Source organism: Cataglyphis hispanica, chromosome 15, assembly GCF_021464435.1.
Source record: "Cataglyphis hispanica isolate Lineage 1 chromosome 15, ULB_Chis1_1.0, whole genome shotgun sequence".
NCBI classification, from domain to species: domain Eukaryota; kingdom Metazoa; phylum Arthropoda; class Insecta; order Hymenoptera; family Formicidae; genus Cataglyphis; species Cataglyphis hispanica.
In genome coordinates, this window is record NC_065968.1 from 4,941,569 (window position 1) to 4,968,450 (window position 26,882).

General features: G+C 33.6%; 2 protein-coding genes across 12 annotated transcripts in view; one reads left to right on the forward strand and one right to left on the reverse strand.

Moving 5' to 3' along the window:
- Positions 1–942: 942 nt before the first annotated feature.
- Positions 943–26,882, forward strand: part of LOC126855043 (putative sodium-dependent multivitamin transporter) — a 132,786-nt gene continuing 106,846 nt past the window's right edge. The window contains exons 1-3 of the mRNA XM_050602379.1: positions 943–1,244; positions 1,686–2,130; positions 3,382–3,427. The gene's annotated coding sequence lies outside the window, so the exon portion shown is untranslated. The remainder of the gene's footprint in view (positions 1,245–1,685; positions 2,131–3,381; positions 3,428–26,882) is intronic.
- The window catches only part of LOC126855031 (tensin-1), a 154,850-nt gene continuing 133,222 nt past the window's right edge, over positions 5,255–26,882 (reverse strand). For 5 of the 11 annotated variants that reach the window (XM_050602325.1, XM_050602332.1, XM_050602331.1 and 2 more), the window contains 12 exons: positions 20,316–20,599; positions 19,591–20,174; positions 14,450–14,663; positions 13,809–13,997; positions 11,996–12,586; positions 11,348–11,694; positions 10,770–10,859; positions 9,760–9,868; positions 9,347–9,530; positions 8,756–9,121; positions 8,183–8,465; positions 5,255–7,942 (listed from right to left, as the gene is read on the reverse strand). In XM_050602325.1, coding sequence (XP_050458282.1) covers positions 7,783–7,942; positions 8,183–8,465; positions 8,756–9,121; positions 9,347–9,530; positions 9,760–9,868; positions 10,770–10,859; positions 11,348–11,694; positions 11,996–12,586; positions 13,809–13,997; positions 14,450–14,663; positions 19,591–20,174; positions 20,316–20,599 — 3,401 coding nt within the window. In that variant the 3' untranslated portion in view covers positions 5,255–7,782. The remainder of the gene's footprint in view (positions 7,943–8,182; positions 8,466–8,755; positions 9,122–9,346; positions 9,531–9,759; positions 9,869–10,769; positions 10,860–11,347; positions 11,695–11,995; positions 12,587–13,808; positions 13,998–14,449; positions 14,664–19,590; positions 20,175–20,315; positions 20,600–26,882) is intronic. The other 6 variants (XM_050602326.1, XM_050602330.1, XM_050602327.1 and 3 more) reach the window with 6 other exon arrangements.

Consider the following 26,882-nt stretch of genomic DNA (forward strand, 5'->3'; position numbering starts at 1 on the left):
GTCAGTAAATTTGCCGTTAGCAAAACACGTTTTCTGATATAAACGTTGAAACAACCGTATAACTGTATGTATTAAATCTACTTTTTTATGTATGTATATATGTTTTCACGTAATCACTTTTATGCAATTACTGTAATTAAATTGGAATGGCACCTATTAAGATGGCATTTATTTAAGAGTCGAGAGAAAAATTATATTTATATTTGTCAAAAAATATGAAGATACACATACACACATGCGCACGTTCATATATTATATATACATGTATATTTATATAACGTGTGTATATATGTATATATATACACATACGTAATTTATTCATTTAAAGAGAGAGAGAGAGAGAGAGAGAGAGAGAGAAATAAAATAATTTATTACTTTAAAAGTAATACTAAATATTAAAATTAAGATATAAATATTAAAATATAAAAATTAATTATTAAATAGCTTATAAAAATTAATTTACTGTTATAATCAATAATACATATATAATACTAAATATTATTTTGACATAATTTTATAAAATATATAATTTAATTTCTAAACGCGAAAGTCTATTTTAATATAGTTATTATATTTTCCTATCATTTTAACTGTGTTTTTTGAATGAAGAAGTTTTAATTATTAACAGCGATAATTAATTTTTTCATAGTTATATGATCGTCCGATGATAGGTATACTATCAAGTTTTCGTAAAATGCATTTGTACGAAACACGGAGATATCTTTTGCAATATTGATTGTAATATAAAAATTTCTTTTATATATCATAGAATATTATCCAGAACTTTTAATAAAAAGCCGAAATTGCAAAAAAAATTTATCTTTTAAATTTTTAAAATTAATATTAAATATTAAATATTTAAAACTACTTTAAAATATACTTGTATAATTTAATATTTTGTATATATACATATATGTCACAATATATAAAATATTTCGGTAACAAATTAAGAATAACATGGTATTCGGCCTTGGCGGCGTAAACATTAGCGCTCTATTGTTTATGTTTTACGACTTTGTTATCATTTACGCGACGACACATGAATAGTATTGTAATAGTGGGAGAAGCTACGTCACAAATTCCTTTCCTATAATACTTCATCATTCACGCGACAACACTCGAACAGAAAAGTAGTGATGCGGGACGCTCCACATCTTTCTTTTCCAATCGCGATCGCGCCAACTATTATATACGTTTACATACATTAAATCATACTATTATTAATATTCGACAATTTGAAACGTGTATTTTGCTTAATTTATTTATTAAATTTTATTTTATTTAATCAAGTAAAAGAAACGTAGAAACAGATGTTCAAAATAATAAATTATCGTTTTGTTACTATCTCTTTTTATGAGCAATAATTATTTTTTAATAATATTTAATTAAATATATTTAATTTAAATTAAATATTATAATGTTAAATATCTTTTTTCCGGCACTTTTTGTCGTTCGACTTTTCGACGATCTAAATATGATTCACTTTGAGAACACGCAATTAAATAATCGAATCGCAGGCTTGACTAATTAACTTAACAAAAGACTTCGTGATACACATTTAACATAATAAATGATTAATCTATAATTTATAATACTTATAAAATTTAATATTTACGTATATATATATATATATATATATATATATATATATATATATATATATATATATATATTATACGTTATAGCAAAATATTTCTGCAACATATTATCAATAACAAAGTGTTCGATCTTAGTGACGTATACCGCGCTATTGTTTATATGTTACGACCTTGTTATCATTCGTACGGCGACACTCTAGCACTGAAGTAGTGGTGCGAAACGTTTCGTATATTGTCAAATTTTTCCTTTAAACGCGATAGTGATTAATATCAAAACATAATTCGCTATTATTACAAAATTAACGATCAATTAATTTTTGACAAATGACACAAAATTGCCGCGATGATAAATCTCAATGATAAATCGAAGCGCTGTGCATACGATTGGAAAAGCTATACAAAGTGTCCAGCAATCACTATTCGAATAATTGTAATTAATTGTGTTTTCACGAGTAAGTGTAAGTGCTGTGTGTATACAACAAAAGAACGAGAGAGGAAAAACTTTGGAAAAGCATTAGACGACAGAGCGATGGTAAGTAATTTATATTTGCATTTATCATTTTATTCACTTGGCACATTTTTCCTTTGTTAATCGGTATCAATAATTATCTTTAATTATATATAAAATCTTAATTTGAAAAACTATCTTCATACTTTTGGTGTGTCAAAAGTTGTCGGACACTCTGTATACGTCAGAGTACGTAAAATATTTCGGCAACGTATTATCAATAACAAAGTGTTCGGTCTTAATGACGTAGCGCGCTATTATTTACATGTTACGGCCTTGTCATCATTGTTATTGTTATCATTCGTATCATTCATATATCACTCTAGCATTGAAGTGGTGGTGCGAAACACTGAATAACTCTTTAAACTTTCCCAAAAAATCGTAGATGATTAGAAAAATCGTTACATAACGACTAAATTAGAAATCTGATTTAATTCTCAATACTAGATTATTAAGATATTTTTCTAGCCTATGATTTTTTTAGGAAAGTTTAAGGAATTATTAGTCTCTTAAAGTGAGATTTTATAATTATACCAATTAACAAAGGAGAAGCGTGGATTCTCTTTCTTTTCTCCCTTTCTCTCTCTCTTTCTCCCTCTATCTCTTTCTCTTTAAATAACAATAATTTTTTTTTTAAATATTTAAAATTAAATATATTTTGTCTAATGCTTTGTCGTTCGACTTTTCGATGGTTTAAACATGATTCAAGAACGCGCAATAAAATAGTCGCAGATTTGAATAATTAACAATAAGCTCCGTAACAAAATAATTGTTAATTTAATTGTTAATTTGATAATTGATTTATAATTAGATATTTCAAATCAACAGTCATGGTGTACAAATATCTAGATGTACATGTTTCAAATATTTTTAATTTTGTGTGAAAAAACATGCAGGAGAAAAAACATGGCCACAGGGTACATACATACATTATAGAAAGAAATTATAATATATATATATATATATATATATATATATATATATATATAGATTGTATATAACATTCAATTAATATAGTATTTGAAATATTATATTTACATATATATGTATAATTATGTAACGGCTAGGGAGTTATGTTTCGTGCGAAATGTAGGGAAGCATTTGATTGACCAATTAGGACAAAAAGAGCAAAGATTTCTTTATTCTGATTGATTAATGTAATGCTTTGATGCATTTCTAGCGTCTTCCCGACCGCAGCCATAGTCGTGCGAAATTAGTCGCGGTCACATGACTGAAGCATTGCTATAATTTGGATTTTATATTTGTGTGTTGCAGATAACGTAGCCTTAAAACAAATCTCCGCTGTTGCGCATCAGTGCCAGTGAGTGATGAACTTTATTTTATTTTGAGGTAACGGATTCAGATATTGTAAATGTAAATGTAGATTGTAGATTGCAAATAGAACCGTTGCCTCAAAATGGATGAGCTAGATTAAAATAAATCAAATAACTTTTAAATAGATTTTTTTAATATATATTAAAATATATTACACAAATATAATTCAAAGTATAAATTTAAAAAAAATTTTGAAAAGAATATAAAATATTTTTTCTTTAATTGATAAATTTGAATTCATATATTTAATAAAAAAGGTACTAGGAGCAATTTAGCAATTATATAAAATAACGTATTTTAGTAATAACGTATTTTTATATTGCGCTAATTTTATCCTAATTTTTCATAGCTCATCCATCTATATTATTATGTAAAAGTTTTAATTAATTGATATAAAGCCAAATTATCAATCCATTAAATTATATAAGCCACATAAATGTATTATTTTTTTTTTAAATATAAATTATTATTATTATTATAAATAATACTATTATTATAAATGATATGTATTACATATAATATTATTATAAATAATATTACATATTATAATAAAATTATATATTATTATTTCAATCAATTAATTGTGATTGATAACTTGGCATTAGATTAATTAAAGTCATATTAAAATGCATGTGACAAACTGTCGTAATGTCTTACGACCATAAGTGAGCATAAAATTACGCTCATGCAATGATAATTAGCCAGCAACGGAAAGAATTTTTCTTCTTCATTGACCTCTGATAAAGGTCGAAACTACATCTCTGGCTAGATGTAGCCAGAATGAATATGGCCAGGCTCAACGAAAGGTAGGTCCAACTGGCCTAACGAAAGCAACATACGGTTCATTCTATCACGCGAATAGGGCACGTGAATAAGACACGCAGTTAGGTCACGCGATTAGGACACACGATTAGGATACTCCCTCCAAAATTTCGGTGATCCCTTCGGATTCTCGCTGGCTTAGCTGGCAAAAGTAGGGTTGTTAGAACTATTAGAACTATCTTAATTTAAAATAGTCATTTAATTCTTAAGATTCTTAAGGAATTAAATGCTTATTAGGAATTAAAAGACTAAAATTTTGAGGAATTAAAAGACTAAAATTATTAACATATTGGGAAAATAAATAAATTTAATTATAATATTTACTCGAAAATATTAATAGTTACCGATAGAGGCACCCATATCGGGCAGGTCGAAAGGGAAGAGTCTAACTAAGAGAGATATCATAATTATTATATATTTATTATATTAATAACTTTTTTTAATAAAATAAAAACAAAAAAAATAGTAATCTAGTGAATAAAGAAAATATCCAAAATATTTTTGTACTCCTTTTTAGGAGGAAAAATTAATTTCTGTGAAACAAAAGTTTAATCTATTATAACTTTCCTACAGTTTTATCGGTAATTTTTTATATTTTAAAGAGTTTTAATCATTAACAGCATTAATTAATTCTCTCACATTTATATGATCATTCGATAATAGAGATATACTGTCAGATTTTCGCAAATATCATATAAAAAATCGAGATATTTCTTATAATATTGATTGGAGTGTAAAAATTAAGAGTAAAAGTTAATTTCTTTTATATCTTGTAGTGTGCTATTTAGAATTCTAATTAAAAAGCCGGAAATGCAAAAAAATCTACTCCTCTCAATACTTGAATATGCTTTTATACAAAAAAATTATAATTATAATTATATTAAAAAATATAATTATAATTATAATTAAATTAATATAAATTATATAATATGTAATAGCATATAGTCTAAAATATATACATATATAGATAAATGAAATTGAAACTCTGTGAAACGCTGTGAATATGATTTATTGTTATTACAACTATACGCGCGTATCCATGCAGCACGCAACACGATACAATTATTGCATAAACGTACAGAGAATATAATAGATCGTAAACAAATAATAATATTAATAATAATTATTATAATGACTGAATATTAAATTAATGTTACGCTGTTAGCCGGGTTTAGACGCATACGAAGGAAAATTTAGACAGAGAAAAAAGCATTGATGGACGACGAAGAATAAAAAGAACGATAAAAAAAAGACACGATCGGTTCCTTTAAGCGAGCCCTTAATCCCTTCGGTCGCTCATGTCTCTATGTCATTTCAAGATATCATTTCGAGTTTGCCTTTTTCAAAATACTCGTTTTATTTTATATCTATCCTCAATGCGAAGTGATCTTATATCTGCCGCCGTTAAAGAACCAAGCATATCGAAGAAGGACTCTTAGAAACAACATCGACTCTATCTTTTGACCATCGCATATACAGCAAAAATTTTGACTAGCACGTTGCATAACTACGAGTCCTTCCTCCCTTAGTAAAGGAATTCGTAGAGGGCAGAAGAAGCTTCAACCGACCTTTGTCCGGAAGACAAAAGTAGAGGAAAAAAGATCAGAAAAGTAGACGAAAAAATCGGCGACATATCGAGAGGAAGGCCGCTGCTGCGAGCACCGATGATCCTCTCGCACCGCCATATTGTCGTAATTACAATATAATTGATTCAATCGTAATAATTGACTGCTCATCGTCGTGCCCGTTGGAGCGGTTTCTTCTTGACGATACACGAGCCCGAAATGGCAAGAAAATCTACGGGTTCACCGAAAGAATACGCGCGTCCTACTATCTCGTCACGTGCATACTCCTCCGAATAGCATATTTCATTCCAACTTGCATTACCTTTGAACTAATCCTATATGTAACATTGCTTTCTCCAAGAACTGTACCCACGATGCTTTTTCTCAGGATGTCTCCTCAAGGCCTTCTTTTAAGTCGGTTTTATCTCGCGCGGTATATTTGCAATTATTTATAGTTCTTTCGTACATTGAGGGAGCATGACACGGGGATTTCTTATATGTGTGTATGTGTGTGTGTGTGTGCGTGAATATGTGTGTATTAATATGCTCTGCAAACAACGTAACATTTTTTGTCAAATATTACTCGAGAGTCTCCAGTACAACGTAATAATATATTTAAGATGTTCGCGCATTATTTTACAATCTATTTGCTATTGAAATTTCACTTGTAGGTGCTATTTTTAAATTAAAAAATGCTTAAAATTTTGTTGTTCTCATATATACATAAAATTTGTTTAGTAACCTAAAATAAATTAATTCTATCATGATGGATTTTTTTTTGAACATAAGCAAAGAGAGAAATTGGAAAATTCTTTAATAATATAATAATTATATAGATAATATTGCTTGGTATTTCTCGTATAGTAATGCGCGAGCATTTCATTATTTTCCGTGTCTTAGTGTTATGTAGTATGCGTAAGTGTACGTGCATAGTGCATAAATAATTTTTGAAATCGAAGGCGCATTCAATGTCGCGCGAGATACGCTCGTTTCGAATGCTCGATGCCCTTCGTAAATCGCGCGAAGGGCACGGTTGATTCTCTTCAACTATGACTACGAGCTATCGATAAATTCGCATGTTGATGGCTAATCAATTGTATTTTAGGCGGGAGAAGGTGGCGAAATCACGAACTTAGCAATTTCGCAAGAAAAACAATTCTTTTTTTAAATATTGAGATATATATATATATATGAATAAATATATTTTGTAAAAATATAATTTGAAATTTGCACACAGTAGTTTGATAATTACTAAATAATAAGTAATATAAGCTAAATATTGTAATTATAATATTTCTTATATATTTTAAAAGACATTACAGAATAGTCAGGATTTTAATAATTTATAAAAATCAAACATATACCCATGAATATTAACGCTGTCATTTGACCACCTTACTCTCTTTATACCACCCATTATATAGGACTCTACTACTCGCTACGTTAAATCGCAACAATAACGATAATCATAACAATAACTTTCTTATCTTGACTGCATATTGACGCGAGGATGGAATCGATTCACGCATAGCCTCTCGTTTTTCTTGTTTTCTTTTGAAGAGAGAGATCCTCGACTTTTTCCCGGCGTTTTATCGATATTCATATCGATCTTATTGTTTGTAACATGGATGCTGTACTCATTTAACGAAGAAATTGCACGAAGATTTATTAGTCAGTTAACGATAATAATTAATTCGTGCAGCGCCATTTTCGGTGAATTCTTTCAAAAGATTTGAGTGTATCCTTTACGCGTGTCGATAGTCAGTGATGATTTTATCAATCAATTGCATGAATTATTTATTTTCGATTTTATGGTCGTTTTATTTCTCGATTTTGCATTTTTTTCGCTAGAGATATGTAATCGATGCGAAACGTTCAAGGCGGATTCATTAATAAGTTCGCAGTAATGTTTGTGCCCGTTGATCTTGGCGATTGTGGCGAGCGGTAGCGATTCTTAGACGATATTGGCCTTGGCGATGGAGCTTCCCATCATGACCTTATTCACGAAATTTACAATAGCCGTGGCCGGTTGTTCTGGTTCCAGTTCGGCAAATACGTGGCACTGATTGTCCGATTTGTGAGCAGGCTTTCTCGCCACAAAACCGAAGCAGCGACTAGAGAAAAATGATAAGCAAATAAATTAAATTAAAGGCAGTAATTGAATTGCAATGAATTCTTTACTGAATATTTTAAAAAAGTCTATCACGATAAAAAAAAATCTGAATTCACAAATCTCAATATTTTTCCCTAATTTTAGACATAAATTAAAAATTCTAGAATATATATTTAAAAATATCAGAAATTTATGTTATTTTGCATCGTTTTTTAAAAAATTTTGATATCCAAAAACATACTGAGCGCTAAGTGGTCTTCCCGTATCTTCGCTGTCAAACTCCCACGTGCGTTCCTCGGTGTCTAGTCCGCAATAACTTATGTTATTTGTTGGGTAATGTCTACGGAAAAATATCTTTCTCGCATTGTCAGTCAAAGTAATGCCTTGCGTGGAAACTTTAAAATGAACAATCGTGGCAATCGGTAGTGGCTTCTGCTCAAATAGGTTGGTGATAGCCTTTTTAATGGCCTGCGGTCCAGTCAAGGATTCCGTATCAATTGTAAAGAGATACAGAACATTACAAGCTGCAACAATTAAATTTAAAATATTTACAAAACTTCTGTTTTTTCTTTTTAATAAATCGAAAAGGATTTGTAAATGAAAGATTGTCCTAAGCTCAAAATTGATCTCTAGTAGTAAATGAAACTTGAAGTTCCTCTATTTTGCCCTACTTAATTTAATCTGCTTTAAATGTATAAGATGAAATAAATTAAAGATCTTAGATCTTTATTTGATTGTAAGAAAATTTACGCTGTTTTCTTTTTATCGCATTTGTTTTAATATAACGTAGGAATATTATTAGTGAATTAATTACCTGCTCCTTGAGCGAGAAGCTGCTGAGTACTATTAGTACCAGGTGAATCTAAAGCTCTAGCGGCTGCTTCTGGTTCGGGTAGCAGCAATTGACAAGGTAGTGCCATGGCCATTAGACTGTGCTGATAAACCAATGCCGAGAGCGAGCTAAAGACTGGTTCGTTTGCACATCCCTTTAGTCTAACGCCACGTGATGTTGGCTCGATCAGGAAATGTCTGACGAGCTCGCTCGAAGGATCTCGCGGGCTGCTGGGAGCGCCAGGGGGTGGTGTTGCCACTTTTAATGCTAATCCGAAGGCACCTGGGAATGAGTTGCTGTCTCGTACCACAAATGTGCCGGGTGTCGCATCTTTCAGCATTGAAATTGCTAAAAAAAATGTTGTCATGTTTATCTCTCACAACAATCGCAATTTTTTAAACAATTGCACAAGAAATTAAATAGAAGAGTTTATAAATGAAGTTTGAATTTTTCATTGCTATTGTTATATTTGATCCAAATCTTAAATAAGCCTAGAATATTTATTCTTTATTTATTATAATAAAAAAAAAATTTTTTTATTATAAAAGATAAAAAGAAAAGCTTGGAAACTACCTTGCTCCCGCGATATATTGGGTTTGTACCAGATTCTGCTGGTGTCGCGTACAAATTTCACATTAGCGTCGGCCACCTCCTGGGGTTCGGTGTTCGAATGAATGCTGGAGCGTCTCGAACCATAATATTGAACCTGCGGTGAAGATTGACTACCACTATTGATTGAAGTATATGACGTAGCACTCTGCAAAGTGCAAAAATAATTCTATTTTAAATATTTTAAATATGATTTTCTCACGCGATATATCACAATATAATATTTCTAGTATTTTCTTTCAATCATCATATCACAATAATTAAATTATTTTAATATAATATAACTGCTATTTTTTCTCTTTCTTTTTTCTCTTCTATTATTTTAATACAATTAAACAATGATACCACAGTTTTAAAATAAATACAGAAATGCTTACCTTGGGACTTTGGGCAAATTCTATATGGGTCGGTGTTCCAGGACTGCGCGAAACAGCCTGCGGCTGTGACATTGCCGATTCGCTTAACGGAGAAACAGGTCGGTCCTTGCTGCAAAATGAGCAATTGAGCGTAACGTTAAAAAATATTTCGCGAAAATGTGTTGACATTTCCGTGCAGGCAGATGTGTATTGGCTGACTCGTGCATAGTGCTATACATTGTGAGGAAAACATTGGAAAAGGGTAGTACACACTATCGTGGAAGAGAATCGGACAAACGCGAAAATGTCTAATGTTAATGAAACGAACGCTTCTAGCGAAAAGCAGGAAGAAGAATTGAAAAGATATTTTTCTCCGAATTTTTCGTGAGGATAGAGGAAAGATCGTCTTGGTTCTTCAATAATATTTCACAAATATAATATAATTTATTTTTTTGATATATATACTTATTCTATGATATACGATGGAAGGAAACGCAAGTTCTTGTTCATTCAAAAGTTAATTCAAAATTGTTAATTCAAACACACATATGTCTAGCATATGTGAGGACGATTTATATTCACGAGTAATATAATTGCATAAAATACGATAATTAAAACAATTTATTGCGTTAAATTATTGTGTTGCGATCCCTTTACAATTTATAATAAATTTTTAAGATTTGTAATAAATATTAAATACCAGAAATGCAGATGGAAAATGATAAAGTTATATAAAATTAATTTTACTAGGATTATGAAAGAAACGCAAAAAAAAAGATTTCATTTAAAGAAGATGTTTTTCATTCATCTATCTATTATCGCGTAAATAAAAATGATTTATTAATCACGATATGATGCATTCCGAGGATATCACACACGCGCGGTTAGTAACATGACACAAAACATTCATGGTGCATATTTGAGTGCGACCCTGTCCGTCGCTGTGATTAACTCTAACGTCGTTAATTGCATGTTCAATTACACAATTACAGTGATCGCTTGTTCGCGCGATTTTTCGTGATGTATATTACCTATAGTCGAACGACGCCGATTGATTAGTGAGCGGCCATCGTTTGTTATGCATTTGTTTAAGCGGCCCGCTTGCCGGAAAACTCAAGCGTCTAGAATCACGAATATCATTCTGCATCATCATTACCGTTGCTTTGCAATTCTTCATCGTGTTCAAACATTTTTTTTTACGTTATAATATGTCACATGTGTATATAGATATTAGAAATAGTTTTGTAAGAATGGCACGGATGTATAGTATACGAATTAATGATCCCATTAAAATTCAGAAATTAAAAATATTCTAAATTCCAATATTTCTTGCTAAAAGTGATTTATGTCGTAAAGCAGAAAGTGTTTTTATTTTGTCAAATTAAAATTTTTTGTTACTTAATTGAGATTTGGTTACTTAAATAAAATTAAAATTGTTAAAACTCTCTCGTAGATAGTAGTATCGCAATCTATAAATACGTTTTAATTTTATTTATAGCTACAAAATTTTTCGGCATCGCAAAAAATCCTAAAAATTTAAAATTCCCAATTTCGTGTAATTATTTATTAAAAATATATAAGTACATATCAAATAAGAAGTAGAACCTACCGCTGTGTTGTCGGACTCTTGGGTGGAAGTCCCGTCTCCTTCGAGGCTTCTTTTCGTTCTTCGATATATATCGTTCGTTCGGCGCCGTAACTTGCGACGTTATTGTTATTATTACCGCCAGCCTCGTTGCTAACATTATTGTTATTGTTGCTAACGTTGTAGCTGTTATTGGACGTCATGTAAGTGCGATCACTGGCAAAAGTCACCGTTGGTGACGCGTTATTGACGTACGGCGTTCGCGGATGGACCGGAAACGCCGGCGTCTGTGGTCGCGAGGCACCGCTGATGACCGCGCTTCCAGGACTGACGCTTCTCTCGGTCCACGATGACGTTGAATCATTGTGTGGCTGCATGGATTTCAAGGCGATTATTATAATTACACGCGGGGCGTAATGATGTGATGAGACATCGATTAATCGCGAACAAAATACACATCGCCGTTTCCTACGTCAATCTATGCGCTACCAGCCAAGCGAGGCGTGCTGGATAAGCTTGAAATGCCGGATTAATGTTGAATTTTTTAAGGATCTAATCACTAGCAAAATGCATAAAAAAAATTAAGACAAATGCTTGTTACATGAAACAAGCGTTACGTTACATACACGATTCCTGGGTCACGCGGGATTTGCATGTGAGAGTGAGACAAACCTGAATGCAATTCTGCCATGCTTTTGGCGACTGATTAGGGGAGCAATTAGTGACATTGCTAGGTACATTGGTAGGCATTGTAGTAGAGGCTGAGATTATGTGGCTGCCAGCAGGATGCTCGTTTTCGGTTTTAGGCGTGCTCGGATTCGTGCGAATCGGCGAGATTTCGGCTAGTGATTGAATGAGGCTCACGAGAGGATCAGGTTGATCGACCATCGTCAGTAATCCGCCGTCCACCTGGTCGCCGCTGCTGGCCGAGCTGTAACTCCCGACACTCTGATAAGCGACACGATTCCGCGACTCAGGACGCGCGCTTCGACTCGATGTCGCGTATTCCTGGGTCGCGATCGTTTGCTTTCGCTCGATATGATCGTTGCTATTGTTGATGCCGGATTGCAGCTGGTGATGGTGACGATGCTCGCGCAACAAGGCATCCGTTCGTGCGAAACTATCGCTGCGCGATTCCGGTCGCGGCGGAGGCTGCTGCTGATGCTGTTGCGATCTCTCCGCGTTGTTGGAGCTCGATTGCTGGCCCGCTAACCCTAAGGGTGGCGCGGCCGCTAAGGCTGAACGAGGGGATGTCGGAGGGCTCTGGAATGCAAGCCAAGCGCTATGCTACATGCCGGCGAACTAAGAGCGTTTAATCTTTTCGGTACTATGCTTCGACTACCCACGTGAAGTTTTAGCTCGAATCGTTGTTAATTAATTGCGCGGTCTAATTAATGGGCGCGCGAGTTAACGCGATGAAGTCTTAACGCAGCTGCCGTGTCAGCTGGAAATTGTTCGTGAGAAGGAGAATGACCTCTTTTTCATAATACTACGCAGTTCTGTGCGTTTCGCAAACTTTAATTAAAACCACGAAAATTATACACGTATATGATATATAATGTTACTAAAAAGCTTTTTTTATGTGAATTATTAATCACCGAAGCAGAACTTATTAATCGATAAGAAACATTAACATAATTAATATTGCGTTAAATATTTGTTACTGAATAGTAGTAAAATTTTTAATAAAATTATATATTAATTAAATATTTAAGTTGCAGTTGTAAAACGAGTACTTTACTATGCAATTTATTTATTTAATTTTTTTTTTTTCAATAATTGCGCATCAAAAGTATAGCATAAAAAAGAATTAAATGAAATTTCTATCTCGAATAGGTAATCGTCTTACTGTCTACATTTTAGAAATCGTTTCTTACTATTTAGGAGAGGCTAACCATATGGTATTGTTAAGATATAGCGTTGTTTGTGGGAGTTTCCTTGTTATCTATGGAGACTAAATTGTAGCTTTTGTGCTGCCGCTCTCTTATTGCCATAAAGCGGTATCGATCGTACCACCGTTTTGAAAGCTCCATGCAAAATAACTATTCATTTCGTTCAATATTATTCTTGGTTACTATACAATTTCACTTGAGTTCTATAATAATATTTTATAATAATCGGAAATTTTTTTAATATCAAGAAATATAAAATATAAATGCAAACTCAACACAAAGTATTGATAAAATCAAACCAGTTATCTAATATATATATATATATATATATATATATATATATATATATATATATATATATATATATTACTTGTTATTCAAACATTTCAAACGTTATATAAATGTTTTTATAATTATTACTTATATATTTTTCATAGACAAAACGTAATTAAGCATAATAAAACACTAAATAATAATTACAATCGTAATACACAATACGTGATTATTCGAAACGATGGCACGTACGATTCCAGCGATCTAACGAGCAGAGAGTGTAACGAATATATACCCAAAATTTGCATACGCGTACTCACCTGACTGTCGCTGAACTTGCGATATTCGTAAGCGCGCTTTACAGAGACGAATGGTCGTTCATTCATACTCTCCGCTCGCGGTCTGCCGAGGACGCCATTTCCGACATTGCCGTTATATTTTCGGCTGCTCGATCTCTGCGGAAGTAGAGGACTAGCTGGTGCGGAGGTGTACGGAACAGCTTTCGTTGGCTAATCGATAAATGTCAATTAAATTAGTCCTAGAATGCGCGATTTGTCTGCTACGTGTTAGTGAATGTTAAATCGTGTAATCGTTTTTTGTTATATCAATAAGTTGTCATACAAAATCAATTAATTTTTTTTGTAGCCAAAGTTTTAAAAGTTACATTAATACGTGTTTTTATTAAATAATATTTTAATTTTCATGCTACATTATTTCTTGCATTCTAAGATTAATTATAATCTTATTAAAGAAATTCTCTCTACATATGAATTTATATATACGATGTATATTATATATATTTAATATACTTCTGTAAACTTGTTGTGTTATTAGTTTTCTCTTTTTTTTATATAAAAAAATTTAATGTAAAAAAAAAGAATTGTACAATTAATTGATCACCAGATTTAATAGTTTGCTTTAATTGACATTTCACAAATCTCATATTTTGAGAATTTCTTACCTGTCCAGAAATGGAACTCGCTGCCCACATATCATCATCGTCGTCGAGAACCGCCGAGTCGCTCGCGTAACCATCATGTCTCAATATTCCCCTTTGCAAGCTCCTAAGTTCCCCGATGACACGATTTCCGGTCTCTTGTCGCCAAAGGCGGCCAGGATTCCTTTCATCTCTCCTAGCGGCTAATTTCAATTGTTGCTGCCTTAGCCACGATAATCTAAATGATGAAAGGGATGGAACTATTTAATCGCGATCTTTTTGATGTCTTTCTTTCAAGCATAAAGACAAAAAAAAAAAAACGAAAATAATAGCATGTTGCAAGTAACGCCGAAGATTTCGTGGCGACGTTTCTCGCTTTCGTGTCTCGCAACAGGGTCCTATCGCGTTACACGGCATGTACATGAAAATACGAGATGTTGCGGACACTTTGTGAGAAACACGAGACCGCGACTCCGATAACAAAAGCTCGTTAGAACGTGTCGGCTCTTCGCAAATAGACTCGCGGAATTTTGCTACGCCAGATTCTGGACCTCCTACCGCGATAGACGCCGATAATTACACTCTGATCGATGAGGTCGCTTCGGGCCATCGGCCCGTGAGGCTCCGAAGAGCGTGTTACATCCAGCCGTTCTCCGAGATAATAAACGACGGCCTTGGTAGCCAATCAGCGTAAGTCACGGAAGATTTCTTTTTTTTTTTTTTTTAATAACAAAATTTATATTCTGCCTAAAACGCGCATAACCCTCGGGAGGGTTGTAAACTGCGCTTCGCAAGTAAAGTTGTCGCTTGAGAAAAGCGTTAGTTTTAAAACACGTCGCGTCGTTTGTCGTTGGCTATAATTTAAAATTTTATATTATTTTTACATGAAAAATATTTACTGCAGCACAAAATATATGTACGCAACATGAATGTGTGATATATAACAGTATTATATATTCATATCTGATATGGAAAAAAAATTTTAATATTTTATAAAAAAAGATTTCTGGGAGAAGAAAAAAAAGAGAAAAAAATAGATAGATAGATAGATAGATAGATAGATAGATAGATAGATAGATAGATAAGTAGATAGACAGATAAGTAGATAGACAGATAATTAGGGAAAGAGGGAAAGTTTTTAAATTGACAAATAATAAATTAACTTTCCTAAAAAAAATTTCTCGCGATAAATTATATGTATGTTTAAAGGTTCAAGAATGCGTTAAATTTAAAAGCATTAAATACGAAAGAGATTGAAATCTCGAGCTTTTATCAACCTTGACCGATTCGTCGAATCTCTCGCGACTATCCATGTTTATTTTAAATGTATCATTGATTGAATTATTGATTTGTGTTTCTTGGAAAGTCCAAACACGATACGTATTATTAAAACAAAGAGATATGGAATTCTGCCTCTTCTATTATGCATGAATAGCAAACACTCCATTCTATCTTTGTTGATTTGCTTCGATCGTTCAATTGCGGAAAAATTTATTGCCTTGCTCGAAAATTATTTCATATTTTTTCTGTTAGATGTGTATAAATAATTTACTATCTTTAGATAGTAAATTATTTATACACATCTAAAACATTATTAAGAGAAATTATCAATTAAAGTCTTATCTTTTTTATTATTATCGCTATTCTATATATACGCATAATTTAAATTGTTAATTTTAAATTATTGATAACGAAGTGGTTATTTATAGTATACATATCCCAACGCTAGAATTAGCAGAAATTATAATGTAAACACATGGCTCGCACGCAAACTAAACGTGGCACAAAATGCAATTACATATACATGCAAATCCAGATCTCATCTACGTAACGACGCAATGTGCAGTATTTCAATTCACTTCCCATAGGGAATTTTAAATTAGAATAATATTTTAATTTATGTCAAAAAAATTAAAAATGAAAATTATGGATTTGTATAAAACGCACAAGTTAGCTATTCAATAATAAAATAAAACGTTAGAGCTTATTATATAATTCTATGCTCATATATATGATTGTTAATACTTATTTCATAATTTTATTTCTGTTACGTCAGTTTCATATTTATTTCCGTTTGCTATCATCACGTGGCATATAAAAGCAGATATAAGTTTAATAATTAACAATTTCTATTTATTAATTATTAAATTTATAAAAGATGTATCATTGCTTATATGCTACGCAATGATAACAAATAGATATGTAAAACTGACATAATAAATCAAACTTTTTACATTGTTCTATCAATTGCCATCATTTACTGCTTGCATAACTTTTGCGCAGCATGATCTCGTTTATCTGGCACAGTAATGTGCGAAGTTGCATTTTAAAAGTATATAAATATGAATATGAATATGTAAAAGGATAAAGAACATGGAATGAAAAGGTCTTTTGCAATAGAAAAGTTTAGCTCACTGTATAAGAAAGTTTCCATCTAGGAAAAACGACGCAAGCTCGAGCTTGCGTAGAAATTATATGAGGCTTTACGAGCGACTCTCAAAAACTTTCTAACAATTTCCGTTTCCGAGTGTCATTCCTCTAGTGTCTTCGCAGTTATGAGGAAAGAAAAATTATCAAAAAATAAAAAAGATACCACAATACAACGTACTTTATGGGAAGAAACACGTAGCAAAGTTGGAGAAAAAACGAAAATTTAGTGATACCAATTAAAATAAAGTTGCATTATTGATATTAAAATGTGTGAATTGAAATAGATAATTATTTCTTTCAATGATTTAATTTTGAGATTTTATAATAGATGAAAAATAATGTACCAATTATATATATTGTTATATTTTATATAACGATTATAACATGTTTTCAGACAAAGAATTTTGTTTTGAACAGGACACATTTGATATTTTTCATTAACGAATATACATAGATTATTTTAACATATGTGAGAGTAAATGGAGATAAATAAGATAGAGACAGAGTGAGTTGTATTTATGATTCTATAAACTCGATTTAACGTGTCTCTTTCGGCCGTTCTATATTTATAATTATGTCAGAGGCGAGTGTCTCGTGAAAGAGGGAGAGAAAGAAAAAGAAAGATTCCTTCATCTCTTAAGCTCCATCGTATTTTTCCTCGATGATATAATCGTCGCAATATTGCGATTCTAAAAACCTCTAAAATGTGTTCATTAAGTAACACGATATTACAACACCGTTTTATTTTAGTAAGAGACTAAAGATCTCCGATATTCTCACGGCTAGAATGTCACGTTTCTTTCGCCGGCGAGAAAGTGGACATGTCGAACGTCCGTCGATCTCCTCGACCATAAACGTCGTCTGTTTCCTGTCTAGGTCGAGAAGTATCTCTTCGTAAATAACCACATAAAATCTCGCGGTTATTCGCGCCTAACGCGAAATCGCTTCGCTCGGAGGGAAGTCGTGAGTTTATTTTCACGGTGTTTCATGCGCGATACGATGCCATAAATTTTACGGCGTGGATATTTGGTTCGTCGTACCTAACGAGCTATCATCTATCCTTCGTAATTCCACGTTTTATAAAGCTTTCATTGAATGGGACTGGTTAAAAAAATGAGCGGGGGTTGAGAATTTTAAAGTGTAAATTTTGAGTTGAATAATATTCGACATAAAAATAAAATTTACAATAATATTTTATTAAAAATAATATTACTCTAGTTAACTCTAAAAATAAAAATATTTTTCTGCGTACGTGTAAAAATTGCAAAATTGTTCGTGTCCTAAAAGAGAGAATCATGCAATGACACTGATTTTTTCAATTTGTGTTTTTATAATACCACAGTGAGAGAGCAATGGCGTGAATCGATATATCATTTTATAGTCGAACAGAGTTAACAAACTTGTTTAATGCGATCGTGCGTGCTTTCTCTTCCATTCGGGCGCGGCATCTCATTCGCAAAATGCAAGGCGGGACTGAACCGCGAAAGTCTCGACAAAAAAATTGATGACTTTGAAGTGAATGGCGTTATATAGTAACTGCACATTTATAGGATGCATTCATGCATTTACGAAACGCGATGTAACAAGGGCGATCTGTTTTTGAAATCTTGCATGCCTGTTTAACTTTAAATCTACTTATGTCACTTATATATTATATATGTGTAGAAAAAATTAATGCAAACTTAATAAAACTTTTCTCATTGTAAAACAATTTTTAACAAAATAATATCAATATGCATATTTTAATAAATGATATATAATAAATATTTTATGGAACAAATTTTTTATTTATAGAACTTTTTAATTTATTACAAGAAATATAACAAACCTAAATAATAAAAAAAAAAAGTTAATAAGCAATAAATTCATATCATACAAGTTCTGTTTATTCGTGCTCAGTTCCTGCAATCAATTAACGTTAAATTAGCACTTTGCGCAGTTTTATTGACTGCATTTAGCAACTCGCGTCCTGAGATCTCGCATCATTCGTGAGATGCTATCGACCGTCAACGAAGATGTAAGATTTCCTCCTTTATTCGCGTTACTAACAAGAATGACTCACGGTGACCGCGTTTACCATTCGCGGCAAAAGTACTGTGTCTTATTGTTAGTCGCGTCGACAATTTATATGAATTGTCCATGATTCGACGAATTTTTTTGCTACTTCTCTCTTTCTTCCCTTCTCTTCTGCCTTTCTTTCACGTGCTTCTTTTGCGGTGCCACATTTGGACAATGCATTGCGACACTGTACCGGCCGACGAAAGTCTGGAAGCTTTGCCCAGAAGTACGGCCCACTCGTCGCGATTTCCCCTGCCGATGTTCACGGAAACCTAGTCTAATCTCTCTCTCTCTCTCTCTTTTGCAACATCGCGATTTATTTGCCGGGAGGAAACCGTTTTCGGTCGTTGAAAGGACAGAATGAGTAGGTATCGTGTGTCGCGAGATACAAAGCGCGTAGATTTCTCTTAGAAACGTTGAGAGAAAGGAAGAAAGAGATGAAAGCGAATAGTTAATGATGTTTCGCAGAGAGGATAGAGTTGCATAAACGCGACATAATTTTAACATAATTAACGAAGCGAGAATATTCTCGTGCTTTCGCTATTATTTTTAAAATGCTGGATGGAATCTTAAATATAAAAAAAATATATGAAAAAAAAAAAAATAATGTTGGCATAGACCGAAAATATATTTATAAATTATACAGTACATAAGTTTTAAGACAAAAGATTACTTACCCATCGATGTGATCGGTTCCGCTCTTTACGGGTCCGTTGGCGAACTCCGGCGGCGGATCCGGAGTATTAGGACTTAGTGGGCTGATGGGTCTCCTAGAATTTTCCCCAAGAATGTCCTCGAAGTCTACGACGGGCGCCACGCCGCGTACAGACGCTTTCCTCACTAACGAAGGCGATGATAGTTTCTGATGCTTGATCATATCGCTAGTGGCACCGTACGAGAATGGCTGACTGGTTTGCCTAGCGTGATACGGGATATCCTCGTCGATGAAGTCGATATTGCCAGGCGGTGAGAAGGAATCCGCGTGCTTTCTGTAAGAGTCGTTGGATGACTCGGTTATCTTACGGTCCGGAGACACGCGATACTCAAAATCGTCCTTCCGATGCTCGATACTGTTCTTCAGGGTACTGTAGCTGCTGCTAGAGTTGTAGGGCGGACTGGATTCCTTGCCGTAGCTTCGGTAGGAGTCCTTCAAAGTAGAATAAGTAGACGTTGGATGACTGCTGTAGCTGCGCGTTTCTTGAATGTACATCTTCTCGCTTCGATCACGGTTGTAGTCATCTGTCGGTGGGTCTGGCATAGACTGCAAAAAAATTTTGTAATCTGAATGGTGCATCTTTTTCAATCTTCTCAATTTTTTTACATACTAACGGCAAATATGTAATAATAATTATCATTTACATTATGCATACTTAATTATCAATAATTGATTAAATTATACTACCTCGACGGTGAGCATCATATCATGGAGAAGCTTGTCGAGATCTCCGTGAGCTTGATTATCTGGCTCGGGTTCTGGTGGACTGGGTTTTTGCGGTGGTGCACTACTTATACCACTGTCCATGGAAACCGTCAATGGTGAGCCGCGGGCGCCTCCTGCACCACCCTGATGTACCACAGCGTACAATGATCCATCTATGGGACCGCACGTGTAATCCAAGCCACGAGGTGAAGTCTGAACCGAAGAACTCGAGGGGGGCGGCGGTGACAATGGGGTCTCACGGCCTTCTAGAAAAAAATACATGTTCAAATATAGTATAATAATAATAACAATTAAAAAAGAAATATATATTTTAGCAGAAGTTTTATCGAATATATTTTATACATATTGCATATAATTTTAGTGCCGTTGTTAGTTCTAATTTAAAAAAGAAATTATATTAATAGAGAGAATATATGTGTGGAACATAACTTTTAGATCATTCTTCCCAATTGGCATTCTTTAAATTATTTGTGACTAATTAACGTTAAGCACACAAATAAAAATTATATAAATAAAATATTTTATAATAGATATGAATGACAATAAAATAGTTTTTGCGAAAAGAATAAGTTAAGTCGCAAATAAATCTTCTCAGATTTTTCTTGTATAGGAATATCTGCGGGCGCCCGCGTAAATTATAATTCCGCGAGCCCCGGGAAATCGAGGAGCTTATTAAAGAAACAACCGTCGGCTATAAATTGTTGACGCGTTGGTCTCGAATACAAAATCGCAATAAGTTAGAAATCGTATATTTCATATCATATATTTTTCTTTCAACCCATATACATCATGCAATTTAGAGCCAATTACTCAATTTCTAAAATATTAGAAGTATCCATAATTGAAGTTATTGTATGATATAAATGATTAATTATAAGTTTATAACTTATAATTAATCATTTATATCATACAAAAATAATAAAATAATATAATTCGGTTTAAATTTGATAAACTTTAAATCTAATTTACAAACATTCTTTTAAAATTATTTCTTAATGGAAAATGCATCAACATTTATATGTCAAAACATAATTTTTGCGTTCTATAATAAGTTTTTTAACAAAGTCGATTTCGTAATTTAAACGGTTATAGGTCGATGCAACGTTTATTATTCGAAGCATTGTTCCACAAATTCATTGTACTGTCACAGTTGCCAAGTTTGCAACAAGGATTTGTGCAAGTTCAGCCGTAATTACTTGATCCCCTCCCAGCATCTCGGGCACTTTCTTTAGGGCGCAATTTCAAAGGAGTCTTTTTTCCGGTGACATGGGGCTAGCCTAGGATTACGTCATCTAAGACGCGAAAATTACTCAACCATGACATAACACGGATTAATCAATTGATGCAACACTTTTGAGCGAAAGAGAAAGGATACATGAATGAATGACATTTTGTACCTCAGTGAAAATTACACAGAATAGCTTTCCATTTATATCTTGAAAAATTTTAAGATTTTATCAAGCATGAAAAGAAAATTTCAATAGTTATAAAAATAAATAAGATATATGTTAATAATAATTTTCTCAATTGTCACTAAAGTCAGAAGCTATTTTTCATAAAAAAATATTTTAACGTCAGTTTAATAATTGAAAATGATAATAGATGAGGTCTAAAAGTATTCTGTATATATCAGTAAGAGCTTTCCAACATGTTGATAAAATCCCACTAGGTAGCTATTAATATTATGTGAAAGCTTCTGGGAGCTGAATCTATTCGGAATAAAAAGAAAAGCAACAAGAAAACGAGCGAGCGAAGTTTATTTAACTCACTGGCGAACTTGGGTAACAATGTTGAGGATAAAAAGGCGCGAACCCAGCTGTAGATATAAAGTAACAAAATCGAGAACATGCCGGAACCAGGGTTCAACTTTCTGCGAGCGATAAAACTTCACCCGAATCTGCCCGCGCGGAATGAAAATACGAGGGAAAAATGAAAGTTTAGATATGCGGTTACAAAGTTTTCCAGGTGTTAAGTATCCAATTACTTCTAAATATCGACAATTCATATTTATGTGCGAGAGATAATGATGATAACAAGACGTCAAGCTAAAGTGCATCCCATGCAGTAATGATTACCTTCGCGCTTATAATATATCTCCCATGTATAATTCATGTATGTAATAAAGCGAAAACCTGTCTTCGAAAAGTGCACGCAAATATTCGTTTTAAACAAGAAATATCAGTAACACAACAAAAGTATCAGTCTGTTGTGCAAACGAGAATAGCACGTTTCCACAAAAGATGTGTACATTTGATGCGGATTAATCAACAGTTAATGTTTCTTACGGCATTATTCGGTGTACTTTTCTTTGCGTTTTAATTTGCATATCCTCATTATTGACAATCGTTACATTGTGTGTTGAGAAGGGCAAAGAGAAGAAGGGTATGAAGAGAATATTATGGGATCGGTCGTAGATTTGAGATGAAGGATGGTCCTCGATGCAGTGTCCTTAACGGATTTCTCCTTCAAAATGCGTATTCGGTAGTCTTGTGTATGTACGTGGTAAAATTTCACGGCGATTTATTTTGCCCAGCATCATTCTTTTTTTTTCTCTCTTTCTCTCTTTCTTTCTCTTTCGAATCATCTGGATCTCTTTGATCCGGCAAGTATGACCAATGCATTTGGCGCCTTAGGCTCCTAGCATACTCTATATTTCTCTCTCTCTCTCTCTCTCTTTCTCCGATGACAGCGGCGGTCGCGACTAACGCAATTGTGCCTATTAAGCGTTGGATTATCGGATTTAATTGGAATTCCCGGGGTGTAACTATATATAATATATATATATATATATATATATATATATATATATATATATATATGTCTAAGTAGTGTGCCACATACTCTCAATTAAGGTCGTTCTTAACATAATTCGCCTGCCGGAATGTCCTTCTGCCAGCTGGCTGAAACAACCGCTCTGACATTTGTAAACATGTGTCATATTATTTGTACAGTGCATCTGATATTTTACAAGACGTATCTTTATAACCAACATGTCTGTGCAAACTTAAATTGGTATTTTTTTGTATCAAGTAAAAATTAATATGTATAACGGAGAATACGTTATCAAATTGTTCATTCATGTAACTTTGAGATAATTAAAGATTGAATTAACTAGATTGAATTAACTTGAATTAATTAAAGTTTTTTACGGCTTTAATAATTTAAGTAATTGAATATATCTTTGCTAATATATTTTTATAAATCTTTTTGTATTTTCTTCATAGTGATCAAGATCGGGCTAATTTAAGATCATCACGAGAGAGATTTCGCGAAGGACACTGGGTATAATATCTTAGGGCCGTTTGCGGGGAACCTCATCTGAATTCAATCCACGTCGTCACTATCTCGTCGGCACATCGCGCCCGGTGTAAATCATTTTTATTCGAGCGACTCACTCGTTTATTATACTCAAACCGGCTCGGCCCTTCTGTCAATGACGACTAATCTTACCATCTTAGACAGATAAAACGCGTTTAATGTTCATTCGCGAATATGCGAGTAAACAGGATCTCTTAGAAATCATGAAATGGAAAGTGAATTTGCTAAAGAGGCTCCTAAATTCAATTCCATTGACACTTTTATTTTCTAAAATATGTATAATTATAATGCTGTCTACAATTTTTGTTAAATTTGAAATTTGTATTATGTCTCAATGCGGACGCGATAAAATACTACTTCGAATACCATCTACTTCGAGATCACCTTGGACTTTTTTCAAAGAACGAATTTTGCTGGAAGGCAAAACAGAACACATGACCGATGATTTTTGGTTGATTTAATGAAGCAGATTCTCATCGATGTCGCATAAAAACAAGGACCGAAGGAAAGTCGCAACATATTGCATCATTAAATTGCGTGCTTCTGAGCATTTACCGAACGCCTGTGCGCGTATGTATTAGTCCGAGATTGACGCATCGTTTGGATAAAAGTGGCCATTACCGGTCAACCCTATTAAATTATCGGAAGCATCTCATATAATCCAGACATGCGACATGGCCGATATAAGTGTGATTAAATTGCTACCGAGGCGAGCGAGTGAGTTCTAATAATAGTAACGCGAGAAAAATGTCAATACTTTGCACGTAAAAGTCGCACGATGGTCGATAAATCGCGGTTATATATATTTAATCATCTTTACGAAGATAAATTAATTAAGTCCGGACTTTCTTGCGCGTCGCGGAAAAATGTTCGATTCTAAAAATTGTAGGAGGCGGCGCCTTGTATTTCGAAAATACAAATGATTTTCGCGCTTATTACAAGCCCAAGAACGGCGTGCGTATAAATTTCTGCGGTTGCGATGCGGTCCAGAAAGGCGCGCGCTCCAGCCGCAGCTGCAACTGCAGCTGATCCGCGGCTGTCAGCTGATCACGCAGCGGATAGCGGCGTCGCCGTCGGCCGCACGCTCCAACGCGAATCGACCGGGGATTTATCGCGTCAAATGATACCGTCGACTAGCTTTTACCATCCGACCCTCATTGCAATTTCTTCGACGCGCGTCATGCTTTTTGTTGCGCGAGAATGCGCGATGCGGTACCGAGAATAAAATCAGCCGCGCACGATTTATCACCGTCATTCATCATCCGCAAGCGATCGCATAACAGGCGATCGAGATGTCTCGGATGAGCTGTGCGCCTCGACGAAAGATGTATCGGCAATTTGTTAATTTCGATTTCATCATTGAACGAGAAAAATTCTTGAACATAACAGCGTGAAAAGTTTGAAGCTATACTTATCGTACAAAATAAGATATAAATATGTAATTCTCGCTTATAACAAATTGAGTATACATTTAATGAATATTTCTATAAAAGAGAATTTTTAGCCATATCAAATTAAGAAAATAATTAATATATTACTGCGAATAAAAAAAAATCATCAAAAGAATTTGTAGGAAATACGGTCTGTTTCAAAATGAGATAGAAAAGAAACTTAATTCGAGTCCCATAGAGCGTTTATTAAAAGTACCATAAAATATCACTGTCATTTAACGTTGCCCCGATTTACAAGTTTAACGAGTTTCGCCGTGTTCCGGAACAAACAATCTTCTAAGAAGACGACATAAATTTTCCGGCGTCCTAATATAAACGTCAAAGCGACCGACTACGAGCTACGCAAATACAAGACGAAGCCACGATACCGATCAATTAATATTATCGCGAATACTAGTCTCGCGATTTTACATCTAGCCAAAGATGTTATCAGCGGGATATCGGATGTCACAATGCGCGTCGTAAAATCGTTCGTGAGTGAATAAACTGATAAACTTTATTTCTACGATAGGGGCGCGTCTCATGAAAAATCTTAAGAGAACATCTTTGCGGAAGTTATGTCGATTATCTTTGATGAATCATAAATCGCGAATGTCAACTGCGTCGCTTTAATCTTAAACTCTTGTAATTTAAACTCTCCCATATAAGAAATTTTAATGCAAAAGAAAATTATATTTATGGAATATGTATCTATAAATTCGAAATTTAATATGTATCTATAAATTCGAAAATTTTTCATTGTCATATCTATATAATTAAATTATTAAAAAAAAAGAATCATTTTGCGACGATTATGAATTATTAAACTTCATGTAGTTTGACAAAGTGCATCGTCGTCGTGTGGTTCGCATGACCAAAACGATAACGACAACGATGTATGTAACTACCAACTATTTCAATTTCTGAACACCACGAATGAATTGCGTATTCGCGCAACGATATCTGGCTGGATATGGTAATTAGATTCTCGCGCAGGAACGTCATCGCTTTAGCCGGCTCGAATGTTCTCTCTCTCTCTCTCTCTCTCTCTCTCTCTCTCTCTCTCTCTCTCTCTTTCTCGTTTTTTTAAGAGCGAATTTATAGTTGATCGTGATTGCTAACTTATTTACCGCTACACTGCTATGATTTAATCGTGGAATTTAGGGACGGAACGCGCGGCGCGATACGCATGAGTACGGATATGGTGGCGAGTATGGGAAATTTAAGGACGCGATTCAGTGCACTCGACAGGTTTATGACACCTGGAGGATTTCCGCTGCATATTCAGATGCGAATGTAAATGGAAACTTCCTTGGCGACTTACGCCCTTGGACTTGTAATAAAAATTCTAGGAGAAAGTCTATAGAAGATGACAGTACTAGCACGGGGAACTAAGCACTAGAAGTGGGAAGTCTCTTGATAACGAGAAACTGGTTATAGTTCCAGTAATGCATTGATATTGTTATCCTACATATGAAAGTACACAAGAATATCATTCATCGTTAATAATGTAATTATAAAAAAATTTGATATTTAAATAATTTCTCAAAAATTATCTTTTTATGCATTTCTAAACATCTTAAATCTTTAATTACATTTTTTATTCAAAACGACACATCATTATAATTAACCAAGCGACTGATCTGCATAACAAAGCAACCGCCCACGTAGATTTTTCAATACGTACAATACGCACTGTCTTTGTGTCTCAAAACTTTTTTTTATTCGGCATCGCATAACCATTACATTCTTTTTCACCCCTCCATTTTGGCGAAGGATA